Genomic DNA, 20,928 nt, shown 5'->3' on the forward strand with positions numbered 1-20,928 from the left:
TTGTAGATCTGATATTTCAGGTACTGTTCTTTGAGGAGACTGCATTGGGGTTCATTACGACAGTTTTGATACTTCTTCCTGAGGTGCCTGTTATTATTACGCATGTAGGAGAGTTTAAAATTCCACCAGGGAACAGCCCTGTGACGAAGGGTGAAGCGAGGAATGTAGAGGTTGCACGCAGTGTTGATGTTTTCAATAATGTAGTAGATATAGCTGCAGGTGTCATCGAAGTCCCTGGGATGGAGAGTGGTGAGCTTAAGGCAAAGGAATTGGGCAAGGCCTTCCCAGTCGGCACGTGATAAGTTATACCTTGGTGTGAGGTCAGAATTTCTACTGTTGGTTGCATGGTTTATCTCGAAGTGCAAGTAGGAGTGTTCGCTGAGCGAATCCTCTTGTAAAACCTTCCAGCTTGTGACAAGGTTGAAACACTGTAGGGAGGCAACTGTGATATCTATCCAGCTGCACCCTCTCGAGCTAAGAAACGTTGATGGGGGATAGAGGGTTGTTAATAAGTATTAAGCTATTAATGGCAAAAAGTCCTCCAAAGTGGCCCCTCTATCATCCTGTAGCTCTCCCCCAGGCAGGAGAATGCGAGAAAAAATCTCTGACAAGGAGGAGGTTGTTGTTGTTGTTGTTGTTAAGGCTATTAATAATATTTTGAAGGTGGTCAAGGAAATTATGAATGTTATTATTATACGGACAGTACACATTGATGATAATAATGCTGCTGTTGTTAATAGTTGTTTCAATACAGACGACGTGTTCGTAACTATGTTGCTTATGAAGCAAAACCACAAAGTACAGTAGAGACTCGTTAATCGGAACCCCCGGTAATCGGAATCGCCGGTAATCCGAACGATTTTCAGTCGGACTGTGTCGTGCCGAATCGAAAGTTTTTGATACTAGATTTACTTCTAAAGTATAATTTTCATGTTTTTATATTCTTCAATGTATTTATTTTGTTTGTACAAAATGAAGAAATAATTTTTATCGATACGATAGCCTCGATTATTATTATAAAAATTTTCGTTAGGCTTAAAATCGACGAAAATTCAACACGAAGCGACACGCAACGGAGAAAAATTTGAACATCGGACAGGTTAATATATTTATTCGTACATCATCGGTAATCGGAACAAATCACTAATCTGAACAACCCCAGTCTCCAATTGATTCTGATTTTCGGTTCTCTACTCTACTTGTTATTCACAACTGTTATGGCCCAGGGATAATCCGTAGTGACTTTAACAATAGTTGTAGAAGTAGGGAGACAAGCTGGAGTGTTTTTCTGGCAATAAGGCTCCTGAATGAGTACAAAGTCATATATGTGAATATTTGCGGATAAAAGGGAAGTGGCATCTATGCCTCTGCCCAGATTGACTTGTAGAAAACTGATTTGTTGTTGGCTATTCTGATCCATAGTCAGTCCGGGAAATAATGTTCAGTTTAGTTCTTTAATATATAGGGCAGGAGCTGTCCTTGCATTATGATCAGTGGCAGTAAGCTTTTCTCGTACGCAGTTGCAACATTCAGGTTTCTTATCCCTGTTGGGGCAATCCTTATAAGGATGTTCCAGGTGGCAATGGCTGCAAGTATGTTTAGTGAGGGCGCAGTTCTTAGATGAATGCCCATAGGCACAGCAAGCGGTAACACTGCAGGACTGGGCTAAAGTCATCCACCGTGCAACGGAACCATTCTATGTTTATTTTCCCGAGCATCAGCAAATATTTGCGCAGCTTGGGTGTAACTTCGAGGACCCAGTTTTTAAATTTTTCATCCCTTTTTCCAGTTGAGAGTTTAACACCCAGCTGATCATTAAATTTTTCTTCAGTGAATGTTTCCCTGATGTCATTTTGTTCATACATGCGTTTTATTAGTCTTTCGTGTGTTTCTAGTTCAGGGACCGAATACATAATCAGATCAAGAATTAATTTTTATCGAATTTTTATCCTTTTCCTGGGAAGCCTTGTCGTAACATCGGGAAGTTTTTCTTTGATGCTATTCTCCAGGTGAGTAATGTCTTCTTGCTTTTCTAGGTCGATGGCCACACCTCCTCCAGCAATCTTTCTAATCTTCTTAACGCCTATTTTAAGGGCGGCAGGCTGTATTTCCTTTTGAAGCAGTTTTCTCAGGTTTTCGCTGTTTCCGTTTTCTTTCTTACTGTAGATGAGAAGAACATTGTTGGAAACAGCTCGCTGTGATTGTGGTTTTTTGTGAGGAACGTTAACATTTGTTCCTGATTTTAACATGGTGCTGTACAGAGGTTGGGTGAAGGCGGGTGTCTTTGCTTTCCCTATGTTATTAACTTTATCTATTATTTCATTGTTTTTCCAAGATACTTTCGCCTTGCTTGCCTTCCATTAACTGATCTAACTTCGCCAAAATTTCTTCAAGTTTTTGAGTGGGAGAGTGACTTGACACTTAGTAATAAAGCAGACCTTCTACCTGGCAATAAATGTCAAGCTTCCCTTGTTCCACTTTATTTTCAGACGTTCTCTGTTACGCTCAATGCTTTACAGAGAGTTGGATACACTATTGGTGTCGTAGTGGCTACATTTTTTTTTACCGATATATGTTCGTATATTGTTACACATATTATTGAAACAATTAATATATGTAATATATGTAAACAATTATTGAAATAATTAATATAATATGTAGATTTTTTTTATAAGTCCATGTTGGCTGTTTTGTACTTTTTGTACAAACGTTATAAATAAAAATAAATAAAAATACAAAATGTAAAATATATGAGGAGTTTTTTGTTTTTTTTAGATGTTAATGATAGTATTAAAGAGTTCTACATATGTTTTATGTTTTATTTAAAAGTGCTTGAGATATTTTAATTAAGGTTTCATAGATAACCGCTATGTTTGCTTGTCGTATATAGGCACTTCTTATTATCCACCGTATTTTCATATTACCACTATAGTATCGTAACGTCTCTGTAGCTGTACTAGTATCACTCTCACTGTCACTGTCGCTGAGTAGGTACAGTACATCCACAATTTAACACTTTAATTTGTAGAACTTTCACTTATGACACAAAAGGAATTACTTTCTTGTAGTACTTTCACGTGTAGTTTCTTAAATCACTTGTAGATCTTTAACAGCATCTCCTTTATGTGGCTGTAACTAGTAACAGATATTATTTTTATATCATATTTATGACTTACCTGTATAGCTATTCCTCTTGCTCCTCCGTCGTATTTCCATATTATTTGTAGCACTTGTAGTACGTCCAAAATTATTTTGTTTTTCATGATAACATCTCATTCATGGCAGTTATATCATTATCACTTCCTTTTCGTTTTGTGGGTAAAATTAGATACACTTGTAGTACTTGTAGCACTATTGCCTCTTGTTTCTATTAGTTGTGCCGCTGTTAATAGCTCTGTCGTAGCATTTCCACTATTTCATTGCTTCTCATAATATGTATTACTTATTCACATTCACTCACTTATAATACTATCAAATCCATACTTTGATTACATTGATGACACTTATTTCACAAATTAATGCCACTATTAGTTCTCCACAAGGTTTGTGAACGTTTTGATAGAATTGGTATGCAAAGTTCTTTGTATAGCTAATCTTCTTGCACCTCCGTCGTATTTCCTTTATAATTGTATCACTTATAGTACTTCTATGGTAATTTTGTAATTTATACTAGCATCTCATTCATTCGTAACACTTAAATCATTATCACTTCCTTTTCGTTTTTTAGATAGAATTAGAAACACTTGTAGTACTTATTTACTTGCAGCTTCTATTAGTTGTACCATTGTTAATAGTACTGTCGTTGTATTTCCACGTTTCATTATTTCTTCGTGATATCTTTCTACCGCTGTAATGTGTGTTACTTTTCACAATCGCTTATGTTAATTTCATAATCATTTTTTGATTACATTGACGGCTCTCATCTTACAAATTTATAGCACTATAGTGGTTCTCTACAAATTATGTGAATGTTTTGATATGGATTGGTGTGCAGAGTTCATTACTCTGAGAATGCTTAGCACAATAAACACATTTAGCCATAAAGTTTGTAAATGTGTTAATAAATAATGATAAGCAAAGTCCAATACCCTTAGAGGCCATAACCCCAGTAGACAGAGTCCATTTCTCTGTGAATGCGTATCACTGTGAGCCCATTTGGCCACAATGTGCTAAAGTATGAAATGAAGTAGAGTCCTATACTCTGAGATGGTATATTACTATGAATACATTTCAACATTCTGTATGTGGATGTTTCGATCCAGTGTGGAACGCAGAGACCTTCGCATTGCCCTCCATATTAAATATAAGATTCTCGATAATAGAAAGAACAATTAATACAAAAATAGTAATAATGGAAACAGTTGTTGTTATATCATTCTCAGACCAACTGACTACTAGAATATACCTAGTGTTTTAAACCGTAGAATAACCTACAAAACCGACACAACCTCAAAAAGTATACAATAGCCATATCAGTAATTAATTTATACTAATTAATGGGAATAATTTGACAATAGAGCGTAACCAAACTAGTGAACCAATATAGGTATCTACAGTGAATTTCAGCCTAGAAAGATTATTTATACAATAAATATATACAGTTTGGTATATAGTGACAGGGGGACAATTATATTCTGGTTTTATAACATATTCTTATAAAGTTTATAAAGTATGTATAAAGAGTGACGTTATTGATAAGACTACTCTTTTTTATTGGCCAAGTATAACCTTCTTTATTGCTTATTGTTCGTAGCTCATTTCTAATATTTTCATATTTAATACACTCAAATAAAAGATGTGTGGAGTTTCTCTGTCTCCGCATATTTCACAAGTGCCATCGTTATTATGATGGAATCTATTGTGGTACTCTGCAAAGTCACCATGTGCAGTCATGAATCTTGTATATTTATAATTTATTATAAAGTTCTTATTTTTTATTCGCTGGTGAACATCAGGTAGATACTCAAAAAGTTCTCTTCCTTTTGTTGATTCTGTCCATCTCTTTTGCCATTTTATTATATATTTGTTCTTTATTTCCCTTTTTATATATCTTTCAGATAATTTCTTGTATACTACTTTCATGTTTGAGCTGCTTGCCTCTTTTGCTAGGCTGTCTACTCGTTCGTTTCCAGGGTCGCCCATATGTGCTTTTACCCAGCTGAAAGATATATTGTTTTTATTTGCTAAGATATATTTTCTAATGTTGTCGATGAGTTCGTGTTTGTTTTCGTCGTCATTCAATGCTTTTAATACGGAAAGACTATCTGTACAGATTGTGATTGTTATATTTTTCATGTTGTTGCTAATCCAGCTTACAGCCTGTTCTAAGGCTACGAGTTCTGCCTGATAGTTATTGCATCTTTTATCTAGTTTGATTTTCCTGTTGTATTGTTCTCTATTATTTGATATATATATGTATGCAGCTCCTACTCCTTCTGGGGTTCTCGAGCCATCCGTATAAATTCTATTTTTAGTTAATGGACTATATTCTTTTATTTGTATCTTTTTCCACTCATATCTTTTCAATTGTTGATATCTTTTGATTTGATATTCTATTTCGTCTTTCTCTGTTAGTATTGCACCATATGTTATTTTTTCTTTTAAAATTTTTCGAATATCCCTCCTTTGACTTATTTCTAAGTCCATTGGTAGGAGGCCTGCCATTACACATAATGCATCATTAGACGTGGTTCTATATGCACCTGTTATTCGTAGGAGAAATTTACGTTGGAAGCTTATTATCTTTCTTTTCATATAGGTCATTTCTGCTCTATTTCCCCATACTTGAGCGCCATATGTAGTTATTGGTATCACTACGCCTTTGTATATTTGAGTTAGTGCAGTACCTCCTGTACTCCATTCTTTTTTTGCCACTTTGGTAATTTCTTGAAAAAGATTGCCAACTTTCTTTTTGACAGATTCAAGGTGGGCATTCCATGACAATTTGTTGTCTATTGTCATACCTAAGTATATTATTTGATTAGAACATTTTATGTTTTTGTTTTGCAATTTTATCGTTGGCTGTCTTTTATCCACTTTGCAAGTCGTAAACGCGATGGCCGTAGTTTTATCGGGGTTAAACTGTAATTTGTTTCTCTTTCCCCAGTTCGCTATCCTCTCCAATATGTTATTACATTTTTTCTCGATTTGCATCCGACTGTTTGCTGAGCAAACCACCAATATATCATCCGCAAACGCTGTTATTTTCGTTCCTATTATTGTCTCAGTATTTAAAAGGTCATTTAGTAGGATGGACCAGAATGTGGGGCCTGAACACGATCCTTGTGGGCATCCCATTGTCATTGTTTTTTCAATTTTTATGTCAGCATATTCTATGAATGCTGTTCTGTTATTTAAATAATCACATATTAATGAATATATATTACAGGGACAATTGATTTCTTCTAATTTTTTGTGTAGGAGCGGCCACCACGCACTGTCGAATGCTCCTGCTATATCTAGACTGAGAGCTATTGTCCATTTATTATGTTTTCGTTCTTCTTCAATATCATTAATTACTTTAGCGATGGCATCTTCCGCCGATTTTCCTTCTTGGAATCCATATTGATTTTCGTTTAGGTACTGTCTAGAATTTAGCCAAGTTGTGAGGCGGTATACGATTAGTTTGTCAAGAACCTTGCCCATTACTGGTAACAATGAGATTGGTCTGTAGCTTTTAGCTTTCAATTTATCTTTATTTTTCCCTTTGTAAAGTGGCAGAATTTTAGCTACCTTCCAGGGTGTCGGAAAGATTGCAAAATTTAAGCAAGTATTGTATATTTTAGGCAGAAGATCAGGATCTTTCATATTTAGTATCTTAATCATTTCTATTGTAATATAATCGTTACCTGGTGCTTTCCCGTTTTTAAAGGTCGATATTATCCATGTTATTTCCTCCTTAGTAAATTGTGGCGTATGTGTTTCATTTGTATGAAAACGTATTGCTTCACGTAATGTTTTCTGTTCAGGAGTATCCTGAGATTTATCATCAGTTTTAATAAATTCCTGTAGTAATATCTTTAGACATTCCTCCATATCACTGATGATATTTCCATTTTCATTTTTTAATTCTGTTAGTTGGAACTTTTGTTTTATTTTCTTAGCTGAAATTTTATATATTAATCCCCAGGGATCATTCGCGCTTTGTTGACAGAATTCTTTCCAGCTTTTTTCCTTCGACTCTTTTATAAGTTGTTTATACTGCCTTTGCTCTGTGAGATAGTCTTCTTTGAGATTTCCTCTTAAATTTTGATCTTTGCATTTTGCATAACGTCTACGCTTTGCCCTAACTTTACTTTTAAGGGTGGTCAGTTCTGTATTCCACCATTTGACAATTCTATTTCTTTCCTCATAAATTGGGATGTTTTTATCTATTGTTTTATTTATTATGTTTATGAGATTTGTAATTTTTTCGTTTGCCTGTTCTTTATTCTTTATGTTTTCCAATTCTTGTTTGTGTGGTTTGATTTCTTCGATTATTCTTTTCCATTTGGCTTTTTTGATATTGTACTTTTTTATACTTATATTGTTAAATATTTGATCTATTTCATACGTGATGTATCTATGTTCAGATAGGCTGATTTCATCGTTTACTTTCCAATTTTTGACTTCATTCAGTGCAATACTATTAATAATTGTTATGTCTATATTAGAACTTCCATTTGTACTTTCGAATGTACTAAGCATGTTTGGTTCATTTAGAAGAAATAAATTTTGATGATTTATGAATTCTTCCAACTCGTCACCTCTGTCATCCATATTTTCGTCGAACCAAACATACGAATGGGCATTACTGTCTCCTCCAATAATAATTGCATGGCTTTGATGGTATATTGTACACAATTGTTCTAATTTTGCTAAGTGAGTATTGATATTTGCTTTCATTGGAAGGTATATATTACAGATTATCCATTTTTTATCTTTGTTTCTTAATTCGATAGTAGTCATAAATTGATCACTATAGTTGGTTAACAACATACATTGCATATTTTTGTTGTTTATAATTGTTATGGTCCATGGTGTTTCCCCATTGCTCGAATAGAGTACCTGTGTTTTGAGTGGCCAGCCCATAGGTTTGTTTGCTTTGCAGTACGGTTCTTGTATCAATAGGATATCAAGATTTTGTAGTTTATTACCTACAATTTGAGATACAGCATTTATTCCCCTCCCTACGTTAATCTGTAAGCATTTTAAACTTTTACTTTCCAAATGATTCATACCTTCGTTATTATTTAGAGAACTAGTTTCCATAATCAATTTTCATTTTAATTTTTCTGATTATTTTCTGCTTTTCCGGGCATTCGTCACTTATTGCTTTGTGGGTATGTGTGTCATTCTTACATTTTATGCAATTTACGCAATTTGGGGTTTTATCCTTATTTGTGCATTCATTGTATCGATGATCGCCCGCACAATGTGTACAGTAGTTTCTATTACATTGACATTCTTGGGCGGTATGCCCATATCGACAGCATTTATAACATTGAATTATGTTATAGTAATCTCTTATTTGGCACCTTACCCAACCCATATTTATTTTTCTTTGATTCAAAAGTAATTTGCGTAGTTTCGGGGATACCTCACAGACCCAATGATTTGTGTTTTTGGATTTACCCCACCTATATTTTATGTTTATTTCGTTATTATAGTTTCCTCCTTCATTATAGGCCATTGAAATATATTCGTTTTGAATGAACAATTTCTCTATTAATTCCTCTTTCTCTATATCGTCTGGTACATGATAAATACATATCTTTGGCATAATTTTTTTTTGGTGTTTTTGCTGTAAGATCCTCATTTTTAGCAATTTCTTTAATTAGTCGTTCGCTCTGGTTTGCATTTTCTACTTCCACTAAGATACCATTATTTCTAATTTTTCTTACATTCTTTATGCCAATTCCAAGTTTTACTGGATCGATGACCGTCTTAATTTTTTTCTTAACTTCTTCTGAGTCAATATTTTCGTTTTTGTGATTGATTATTATAACTGCTTTATTTTCTTTTTGTGGGGGTATCCATTCCTTCACTTTATCTGCATATGTTGGATTTTGCGTTTTTATGGCAGTGTTATCAATTAGTTTTTCTAATTTGTTGTTAATTTCTTTTATACAATTATCTGTTGTTGTTCTATTTTCTTTGTAAATATTTACTATTTTATCTAGACTATCTGTTATAAATTGTACATGTACTTTTGCTCTTCGTTTTGAACTAGCATATTCTTTTATGTACTTTTCTATATCATTCTTTACAGATAAAATATTTAGTAATCCTACATCTTCCTCCTCAGATTGTGATTTGTAATCCGTGGACAAATTACTATATTCTTCCATTTTCTTTTCATTATATAAGTTTTTATATAAGTTTATATAAGTTTTCCAAGTAGTACTAATTAATTATTCTAAAGTTTCTAGAAAGAAACTGATATTGACCGTCGCCATAGCAATGGTAAAGTCAATGTGTAAAATGGAAGCTAATCTAAGAACATTCATAATTTAAAAATAAACAGGCGGATTTTGATAAAATTTTCAAGATACAATACTGATGTTGTCCTCTCGGCTAGGGTAGAGTATTATTTAAATCTGTTCAGCCAGAGGTCCGTAATTTGAATTCGATCGCCGACCGGAAATAGGCTAAAAAAATACTTCTTTTTTAAAGTTAAATAATGGGCCAAGTAACACCAAAATCATTAGTTATGTTTCTAATATGATGGTGAATGTATTGCCGTGAACAATTTCGGTTGGTCGGATTCGTACATTCCGGAAAATTGGTTAAGGCCATAATTGTGCTATATTTAAAAAGTTTTCAAAATTTTTGTATCCTACTTGATATTATTCTCTTCCTTTATACTTCTGACAATTTTTTGTTTACAATCCGACAATGTTTTCCGTGAATTAACGCATAAATCCCACAAAAAACGAGAGCAAAATCACTAGCAGCTATCCGATTCCACTAACTCCAATTCTTGGGAGAGTGAATAGTAAAAATGTCTGTAATACGCTCAACTCTACTGATAATGTATTTTGGGTGTTGTTGCTTGCCCATTTTGGCATCCTTGTTATTTGCCAAGTATCCCTTGATTTTATTCAATACCGTAATGCAGCCGTTTGGGGGTCAGTGGTGTTGGAAGAGTTGTCCGAGGACATAATTGCGAGAACAAACACGGTATGGGGCTATTTCCCCACTTACAGCAGTTGCGCGATAAAATTTGAAAGTGCTTGGCCGACGCGCTGGTACGCGACCGACACCAAAAATACCAACAAGACGGAAACCAGAGTTCTTTGAGCAAAAGAGCAGGAGTACTCACTGCAAAAGTTGCCCTGTAATTCTGGAGATATCTGTCCCGTAGAGGGTCCTTGATGCTCCGTTGACGAAGGGTTGGCAGAAGTCCCTCGGTGAAACTGGTCGGTCAACAGTCAAACTTGTTCTCTGTGGTTGGAAACAAAGCCCTTTGTTCAGAGTAAAAAAGTGCACATTGGCCTCTGCGCCAAGAAATCCGAATCGTGTTTCCGCAGTTAATAGCTAACTCGCCGGCAATATAATTATATTTATAATTATAATACCACCTCATAGAATGTATATCCGCTGACAAAGGACGAAGCCGAGCACGTGGGAGACAGAGCCCAAGTCCTAAACTTCAGTGGGAAGTATAAAGAGAATGACCGAAACAGGTTGAGACGACGCTGATAGGAGTGGTGACCGGACCATAAACACTGGCAATTCGGTCGTGGGTTCGCGCCGCGGCCGGACAGGCTGGCAGCTTGGAGTTTTCCGAGTTTTCTCCTTATAGATACCGCCTAAATAGGGGCCAGTTCACCATAAAAGTCCTCCCGGAAGGCATTCGTTCCCCTCGCGCACGTTTAGGCCGTTCGGATACGGCTGACTCGTCGGTCGCGTAGCGATCATCAAATTGTTTTTCAGAGAAAGAGCCTATTTGTGCTAGAATCTCTATATTAACATCATCCAGAAGAAGAGAAAGAAAAGAAGAAAAAGATTGAGACGAAGTGTAAGTCAAGAAAAACAATCGGATATGTAAGTTTTGGAATAGAGTCTAACTATAAAAAATGTTATAAAGATAATGTTAAACTGATTATTTTATGTTATAACACAGGGTTTCTTTTAAAAAGATTCTGTTAATAGCGTTTACATTTAATTGCACGGTGAAAATTGAAATAGAAAGAATTAGCCCTGAAATTGTAAGAAATTATGTAATTCGTCCCTCATCAGCAGGTATTTACATGATCAATTCTACATAAAAATTTATTATTATTAATTTTTAATTTTTATGCAGGATGTGTAATGTAAATACCTGCTGATGAGGGACGAACAAGTCCGAAACGCAATATTAACATGTATGTGTCCAGGTAAATTTAATAAAACGACAACTTTTTAATCCGTGAAATTTGAGTTATTATATCCTTAAAGCCAGTTTAATATGTCCTGTTAATAGATACGTATGAATGGACGAAATAAGAATTTAAATAAAACATAGTATACAGGGCTAAGTATAACTATTAGAAACTTTAAAGGTTTTTAAATCCCGTGCTTTTTTCTATCATATACTTCCATACTGTTGAAAGCGTATTAGCATTCTTGGCATTTAGGCAATGGTTTTTCATTTTACTTTAAAATATTTCCATCTTTTTCATCTCCAAGGCAATGGATGAAGAGAGGACCTTTTTAATAACTTTAACTCATCCCATTTTACAATCGCTCCTTCGTTCTGCGCCATAATCGCTAATGTGCCCTTTATCAATGTTGTAGTTATGTTTTCGCAGACGTATTGCTAGGTTTCTTCTGGTTACACCCACATAATTCTTTCCTACTCCTAACTGTTGATTTTCAAATGGTATTTTAAAAACTCTAGCTTTCTCTTCCATTTTTTTGCTGTTCATCACTTATACACTCCTCTTATACAGTTATTGTATTGTTGTATGTTTATTTGCTAATTGCATCTTCTTTAGTATTTTTTTTTGCCTTTATGCTCTCTGTGATTTTTGACCAGGCTTTCAATTGTGGTGGTTTTGTAGCCTAAATTTGTTGCAATTCTTTTAATTCTACTAATCTCCTTGAGACGGTTCTGAATGTTGGAGCAATATAAAAACGCTTTTCTGATGAGTGCCTTAAATGGTGATAATTTAAATTTATACGGGTCGTTGGACGAAGATGGTATGTAGAAAGAAGCATGCGTGGGTTTTAAATACATCGCTGTTTGTACATTTCCTTATTTAAATCTTATATCAATGTCCAAAAACTGGAGATGAGTATAGTTTTAAGACCCGAAATATAACCGAGCAACGAAATAAGAAAACTGATTTACATAAATTCAAAAACCAAACCATTGGACACAGAAGAAACGAAAAACAAAAAAAATTACAAGAGACCTTCATCGAACAGAGAATTGAGAATGGATGATAATAATAGTAATGGCGATGATTTTATTTTTACTTCTAAGTACAGAACAGTCATTTGTAGTGAGAGGAAAAAGTGCATAACAATGTCAACGAAATTTTAGATAGTAAAATTAAACATATCATGTACAAAGATATTTCTTCTAAAGAAGAGAAAGACAGTATCGAAGAGAGAGATGAAAATACAAAAACAGAACAGGAAGAGAACTAAAAGTAAATCGTGAAAGAAAAAACATTTACTTCATAAAAAGGTGAAAGATTTTTGTATGCTGGTCACAATGGAATCTAGTATAGTAAAAGTGAATTTCCCCACACTAAGACAAGAAGAGAAAATATAGTTACCCACCTTACTGCTCCTTTGAAGAAGCCAGAAATGCCAAATCCGTAATAAAATGCTGGAAATTATAAGCAAGCAAATTTTATGAATTATAGTGAAATATAGAAATTAGCAAGTTAAAAGAATCCAACAAAACTGCGAAAGACATAGGATCTGCAAATGTAACAGATTTGGATAAATTAAAGTCACAAATAAGAATTATGCACCTAGATGTGTGTAAAAATCACAGATGCCTAAAAATCACAGAACATTCATAACAGAAGAAAGAAAACTGTTTTTAGTTCACGGTCTATTGTTTGATGCTAAAATTTGCAAACCTTCTATTCTGAAAATAAACTTTAGTAATAATCGTAAAAATTTATTTTTGGCATTTTTCAATTTATAAAATATACAAGGATGAACTCGATTTTTCTGTTTTATATATTTATAATATTGAAGTTCTATAACTGTGATTATAATTGCACAGAATAGTCTTTAAAAATAAATGTAAAAATATTAAAAAACATTAAATAAATTAACACAGAAATCTTACAGGAAACTTTTATCTTAAAAGTGGTAAGAAAACATTATTGTATATTTTGTACTTACAGTTTCTACACTTCTTTGGTGGAAAACATTCATCATCAATTCTCATTTCTGTATTCGGACAGAAACACCCGGGAAGACCATTTTTTTCTAGCGTTTTATCGCCAGGAATATCATCACACTTATAATCAAAACCACAGGGTTTCCAAAATAATCCTTTTTTACAAGTCTCTATTTTACCAAAATTTAAAAGATTGTAAATTATTTTATTTTAAATACATTTTTGAAAACTCAAGAATATCGATAAAAATGCATTGTTTATTTATAATTATATATGAAATGAATTGTTATAACTTATTACCACAGCCATTGCTTCCCAATAATTTTCCATCATCTTGAATACACTTTGTTTCACTTAGGAGATATTTTATTGCCTCACATCTACATTTTCTGTCACTATGAATATGACTACAACTGTGATATATGGCATATCCACAAGAATTCTCAATCGCGTTGTAACTTTCAGGCGAAAGATTGATGACATCAATATTACATGATTCGTTAATGTCGTTCCTGAAAAAAATTATTGTATACAAATAGACCTAATTGAAATACTTTTAAATAAAGTATATTTTCAAAAATTTGATTAACGTTAGAATGAAGTAAAAATATTTAATACGAATATTACTATAAATTTCAGAATATGTAATAATGGTTTTGTTAGCAGAAATATATTCATATACATTTTAAACTACTTTATTCATTGACGTATTAATTTTTATCGTTCATTCAAATTTTGAAAAAACAAATCCTGTTTAATAGGCAGTTGATTTCAGAAGTTGATTTATGATAGTATGTATGATAAGGGTATTAATAAGTAACTTAAAAATTTTAAAAGATTTAAATTTATTTTAAATCAGAAAAATGCTTTAATCCCTGCTTCACCAACACGACTTACGGTTAGGGTTAAATCTCGAGTTATTGGCAAATTGGTATTTACTAATTCCTAATAGCGAGTCAAACACCAATAACTAACTTTAGAAAATCGGCGAAATAATAAATTCTGGGTTTACGCATGCGCAAAAAACACCATTTTAAAAGAATAAAGCTGATGACGACCAAGACAAAAATGTGAGATAATAGAAAAACTGCAATATATACATATGTAGATAAGATAGAAGGAAGTAGTCGGCAGATTATTTTTCCAGAAAGAAATGATTTTAAACAGCCATCTTAACATGAAAAATATAGTAGCTAGGTTGCCTGAAATTTCCCATGGTAGCACCATTTTTGCAAACAGTTGTCTGTGTGCTATGCTTGAAGCAGGAGAAGTTCCAGCAAAGTATCATCTTGGTGACAGTGAATATTAATGTAAAATGTATTTGTTAACATCAGTATTAAACGCAGAAAGGGAACAACAAAAAAGATAATTATTAGTTTTATAATATGCATAGAATATAATAAAATTCAATATTTCAAATAATCATATATATTTTAGAATTAATATAAATTATAAAACTATTTTCACTTCCTCAGCGGTTTACTTACAAATAAGTTAAATACCAGTTTACAGATTAATTAAACACCAAAACTATAATTTCTTGTGGATGGCCTATAAGAATAGGCTGAAAGCGTTTGAATATTAAATTGCAGTAAGCTCAGCAAGTGTTCTAGTGTTTAATTTAGTTATAAATTATGTTTTATTTTTATTTGAAAGATATAATAGAAGCCATAAAAAGCACGTAATACAGTGAAAACACAGTACGGTTTGTAAAAAGGATGTTACAGTGTTTATCAGTGGGTTTAAGTTGCAACTTTTAGAATGCAATGAATGTCATAGCTGCCACTGTAGTATTTTACAACATTGCAAATTCAAATGGAAATTTGACATTTTTCACAGAATCCAATGATATTTAAACCGGGTCTCTGAATAATGATGTTTCACTGCCTCTTGTCAGAAGTAAAAATGCAGCTGGATTTGCAAAAAAAAGCAGCATTAACACGTTTATTACCATGTAACTTCTAACAAGGTTGCATAATTTCAAATAATTAATAAAATGAAAGATTTTTTCATTTCCACAAATTTTGCTATAAGTTAATTTGTGGCCGTTAAAAAATCTTTCATTTTATTAATTATTTGAATTATTGAAATTTTCAACTTATATAACGCTTTTATTAATCGACCTAGTCTGTCGATTAATAAAAGCGTTATATAAGTTGAAAATGTCAATAATTTACTAAATGAAAACGACCGTTAAAAAGTTCGTTAGTGGCCGTTAATGTCCGTTGGCAACGGAAAAATTTGAAATTTTTCATTAACTCTAATACTACAGAATATAAACCCTTATTACTCACCTAAAGCTTTAACTACCTCCACCCAATTTAAGGTACCGATATAGTAAATGACCCTGCACTAAACCCCCTAGTGCCGCCCCTGTTAGTTTATTTTCCCCCGCTAGATCTGATCGAAAAACGCTAAGATTAAATTTAAATTACTTCCCCGTTAATTTAAATAGAGACATAAAATTGAGGTCAAACGAACCAGGGTGAGCTCCTGCACATGATGGCATAATTGGGTAGTCCGTAAGTCCAAAAGTTCCGTTGATATTATCCAAAATCACTGAGCACAAACAGATACGTCTTTAGAGCAACCTGACTTTTATTTATTATTCTTCTGTGATGTATTGCATAACGCTAAGTAAGCAATCTGAGTGACTTAGTTGGCACAGTCAAGTAGTATCTGAGCATTATTAAACGATTATTTGTCAGTGAGCTAGATAAAATGGCAGACAAATTTAAAAATAATTAAAGTTAAGTTAAATATTAAGTGAGAAGACTTACTTAATTTAGTACAAGAAGCGATTACCGTTAAAAGCGTAAAATTGTTCTTACCAAAAGCAGAGGAAGGCAGAGTAAATGTTACGAAGCATAGATTTATTAAAAGTCTGAGGAAACGAGTAAGAGTTTATACCCAACCATAGTCAGAATTACTAAAAATATCGTCCAATATCGTTACAAAGCCCGATTATGTCACAGTTATGTGTTACAGAAGAATCAACCCGTGATATTCCTTGGACTTTATGATATAAGCTCCACGTATTTGAGTATTTAATTTTTTATACATGCTGAATAGGAGCCGTCCATAAATTACGTAAGGGCGATTTTGGTCATTATAAACCCCAACCACCCCTGGGTAAGAAACCGTAATATTTTCTTCGATACCCCGTATCTTACGTAATATTTAGGCATGATTTTATAGAAACATTTTAACAAAAACGATTTTTTTTATAAAACCGTAAAAACCTTAGGTCCAAAATATATAATTATTAATTAGTTAATTAATATGTACTATTAGTTATAAAAGACTCGATGTGAACAAATTTAAAAATATAAAAATTTAATGAATTCGAACGAACAATTTATTTTAAGAACTTTATTTTTTAATTATTAACAATCTTTTTATTATTATTTATTTTTGTATTAATTTATGTATGTTATAATTTATATGCATGTTAGACAGTATTCAAGATATACAGGTGATATTTAATTTAACTTAGTAATTCGTGTGCTTTGCTAGAAATATAATAGTAATATATTTAAACATTTCCACAGGCAAATTCATGTACAGGTACAGTACAGTACTTTCTCCAAATGTTCTCGTAATCGGAGGGAAATACAAAATCCTTCAGAACATAAAGTCTCACGACAGAATATAGACTTTTCCTCCACCAGGATTTGATTATGTTCTAATCTTACATGCTTGTTCGTAAGATTTCCTTTCGAGGAGAAGTGCTTATCGCAATAACAACAGGTAATTTCTGATATATCAATGCAATATTCTCTATAACGATTTCTTAGCAACGTAGCAGAAATACTTCAAAACCAATTACCGATGATAAAGTATGGTTTTAAAGCTGAAATATCGACAAAAAATTTCAAACACATCGTACACTACGATGTATACGCTACCTGAACGTCATAACACTAGCGACATATCGTGGTAAAAACCAGAACTACGGCTACGGAATCGTTCTGTAATTAGCTGCCAATGAACGATTATGTATGTCATTGTATCGTGCGCTAAGCAATGCGTGACGCGCGCTGCGCATGCGTCATGCGTCAAACTTTTTGTACGTAATAATATTACGGCTGAATCGGCTCCCACTGTTTACAGAGCTGTTACTAGGGTGACTTGGACAATAAAGTTTGAACCCAAGATAAGTGCTTGGGCTCTAGCTTTGGCTCTGGTGATACAACCAAATGGAGATCAACTAGAGTACATAAATATCACAGTAGCGACACACGAGTCATCGCCGCCATGTTCTGTCGAGTGTCGTAACGAGGGGTCTATGGGTTTACATTAATTAAGAAATGACGATTTTTTAGTTTAATAAAGCATTTTATTCGTAAAAATGCTTTATTAAACTAAAAAAATCGTCATTTTTTAATGTAAACCCATAGACCACGTGATGATAGTTGACAGATCATGGCGGCGATGACTCGTGTGTCGTTTCTCTGATATCTAGCTACTCTAAGACCAACCATCCTTGCTGTGAACTCCACTATATCCCCACAAAAAAATTTGTTGTTATTGTATCTATATATATACATCTATTTGTGAATGGTTATTTATACATTATCTCTATAATTTTAGCTTTTGCTAGTAATCTATACGCTTTAATTAATTAGTTAGAAATTGTTTTTTTTTCTATTTTAAAATTTATGTTTATCTTATATCCTTTCTTTGTTCTGTCTGGTTGTATACACAAAAAAGAACAATTGTTAGCTAGCTATAGATAAGACGCCGTTTAGACCCACATCTTGAAGAGAAATTGCGTATGTAAACGTGACACCAAAACTGTTTATATATCAAGTAAAGGTGTAAAGAAATTTCGCCTATTTTTCCAATTTCAGGGATCCCCCTTTCCAAATTTTTGTAATATCGACTTAAAATAATTTAGAGAAACAAATTACAACAAAAAATTTATCAATTAATTGTTATAAATCTCATAACATGCGAAGGAACAGATGAGGGGATGCTTGTCGTTTCCCCCCTTTTCGATGGTGTTATATGACTGATGGTATCACATGGACGTACATCATTCTTCATCGTCTAGAGAAGAGAAAGACCAATAGATGAGACCAATCATGCATTTTATAAATTACCTCACCTTCCTTCGGAACTAAAGCAAGATTGGTCAAAAACAAAGAAAAATAGAAAGAAGTGACGAAATTAAAAAAGCGAGTAATAATTGAAAGAATGAGACAGAATTGAGAGAGTGACAAGGAATTGGAAGAGTGAGAGAAGATTGACACTGACTGAACTAGCTAGACAGGAGATTGACAAGACAAGAGACAACTGACCTACTTAAGGACCTAGTGAAGTACCAAGTAAAGGAACAAAAAAACAAGAAGAAAGAAGAGAAGACAACTCTCTTCGTGGTATGTTGTGAGTCGTGCAGTTTTGATACCCCCATTAGATTCCCCCGTTTTGTAGATAGGAATAGGTCAATTTCCTAAATTGGATTTTATGACTGTTCAGAACTTCGTTTTTTGATAATAAACTTCTTTTTCATTTGTATTCGACTTTGCATTCATCCTCATGAGAGGCTCATTCCTGGACTTAAGAGTGACTCTTACCCTCGCGCCATAACTATTTGATTTTTTTGTCTAAATCGGAGGTGGGTCTGACAAAACAAACCTGGTGGCAGGACCCTACCTAAACTTGCATAATCTAATTTTTGACGTTCCCTGACCCCACACGTTGCTTTCCTCATCTTTTTCGCCCCCTTGCTCTCAAGTTCAACCCTTTAACACTTATATACAGTTTGCAAAGCTTTAAGCTGTTTGTACATACTCAACCAAGAACTGAGTTATGCTTAATTTCTCGGACTGCGGGGCCCCCTTCCCATAAGGGTCGCCCAGCAAAGTGCTCTATAAAACTAGAGCTCGGCAATAGTTTTATAGAGCACTTTGCTAAGTTTCAGTCAAATCCTTTAGTCTCTAAAGCATTGTACTTCTGTTGCAGGCCAGGTGGGTTCTAGCCACCATCCTTGCTTAGCTCATACATAGCCTTTCCTACATTGCTCATGTAATTTGGTGGGACCCAAAGGTCCCACATTTACTTTCAATCGGGCAGAGGGGCTATAGGGGGCTATACATTAGCCTTGCCTGGTTAGAGTCTGAGCTTTAGGACTTGGTCCTACTTTGCAATGTTCTGTCAATTCCTTTCTGTTTCAAGCCAGTATGAATTGGTAACTAGTCATAGTTGGTACGAGACTGTACCACAGCCAATTTCCTCAGGTAAAAAGAACTTATGCAGGAATGGCTTGCCTGCACTGCAAACCAAACTTCTTGTTGGCTTTGCAACAATTGCTGCATTTCAGCAGCTTCGTTTTGCACTCTTTATGAGAGTGCTCCATCGTACAACGGCTACAAGTCTGGGCCTCCTACTGATTGGCCTACAGTATCTCCCTACAGTAGGGGGCGATATGTCCGAAGTTATAGCATCTGTAGCATCAGGTCAAGGCAGGACATTCCCTGACACAATTCTTGGTCCACCCAATATGGACTTTATCCTTTTTAAAGAGCCTTTTAAACAGGGGGCATGACCTCACAGACCCAATTGTGGAGGCACCCTTTTTCTTTGAGGGAAAAGTTGGGCTTCAGGTCGCAAACTGCTTACCAAAATCATTTTGGACAGAGATAATCTCTGCCAGTTTTGGTCTTTACTGATGTTCTCTTGGACATTGTAAATTACAACTCTCGAAAGGCGCTTTTTCGGCAGTCGACAAACTACTGCCTCGTTCAGTGCCTTCGTTTCTGTCAACTCCTTTTGGAGTACTTAGACCTCCCTACCGGATGGAACCTCGATCAGGATATAGTTACAAGATGCAACCTTGATCAGGACGTAGTTACAGGATGCAACCTCGATTAGGATGCCTTTCCTCCTAACCCAGCAAACATTCTTTACCCCTACCTTTAATTTGATAAGGTTAATGTTTTTCTTGACAGTTATGGACTGTGTCACTAGTCTCCTTTCTGTACTTCAGATACACAAGGAGAACGTGTTCCGATGAAGGAACAGAATGCTCCTAATTCTGCTTGGGGCGCACTTGCAACTTTTGCACGGATCTCCTTTGTTGCTGTCACAAGACTTTTGTGCTCCACTATACTAGGTCTTTGTTGGATTGGTTGGTGGGGCATGGCCACTTTCCTCTTTCTTAAGGCTTTAATCTCTGTGCACTGAGCTCTTAATTTTCACTCTTGTTTCAGCACAACCGAAATCATCTTACAGAAGAGGTGCTGGATGGCAGAAACTACTGTCTTTTGTCATCTTTCATCAAACACATAGAAGTTGGTGTATCGACCTAATTAAAACCTAGCCTAGATGGTCTTTCCACTATCATCAATTATGGTTTGTGGTTTGTAAGAGGTTTCAACCTCTCTCCAGATCAATATAAGCCTGCTGCCAATATATATTCCAGAAAGAATCTAGACTCATTTTTCAACAGAACGTGAGCCCATTGATATCGAGTGCCGCCTATATGCTCCTAATCCCACATCAGGCAGACCTGTCTATGTCTGAACGTTAAAAGCTCACATACTGACAGTCGACAGATTGGGTGCAGCTTTGTGAAATCTTCTGTTAACAGTTAA

The 20,928-nt window shown here is 34.3% G+C and overlaps 1 protein-coding gene across 1 annotated transcript in view; it reads right to left on the reverse strand.

Annotated features, from left to right (window-relative positions):
- Window positions 1–20,928, reverse strand: part of LOC136987491 (hemocytin-like) — a 103,313-nt gene that overhangs the window by 35,924 nt on the left and 46,461 nt on the right. Inside the window, exons 8-9 of the mRNA XM_067285224.1 lie at window positions 13,631–13,842; window positions 13,333–13,500 (exon numbers count right to left, since the gene is read on the reverse strand). Of these exons, the coding sequence (XP_067141325.1) occupies window positions 13,333–13,500; window positions 13,631–13,842 (380 nt within the window). The remainder of the gene's footprint in view (window positions 1–13,332; window positions 13,501–13,630; window positions 13,843–20,928) is intronic.

Source organism: Centruroides vittatus, unplaced genomic scaffold (genome assembly GCF_030686945.1).
Source record: "Centruroides vittatus isolate TY-2023 unplaced genomic scaffold, ASM3068694v2 scaffold_2342, whole genome shotgun sequence".
In the NCBI taxonomy this organism is placed as follows: domain Eukaryota; kingdom Metazoa; phylum Arthropoda; class Arachnida; order Scorpiones; family Buthidae; genus Centruroides; species Centruroides vittatus.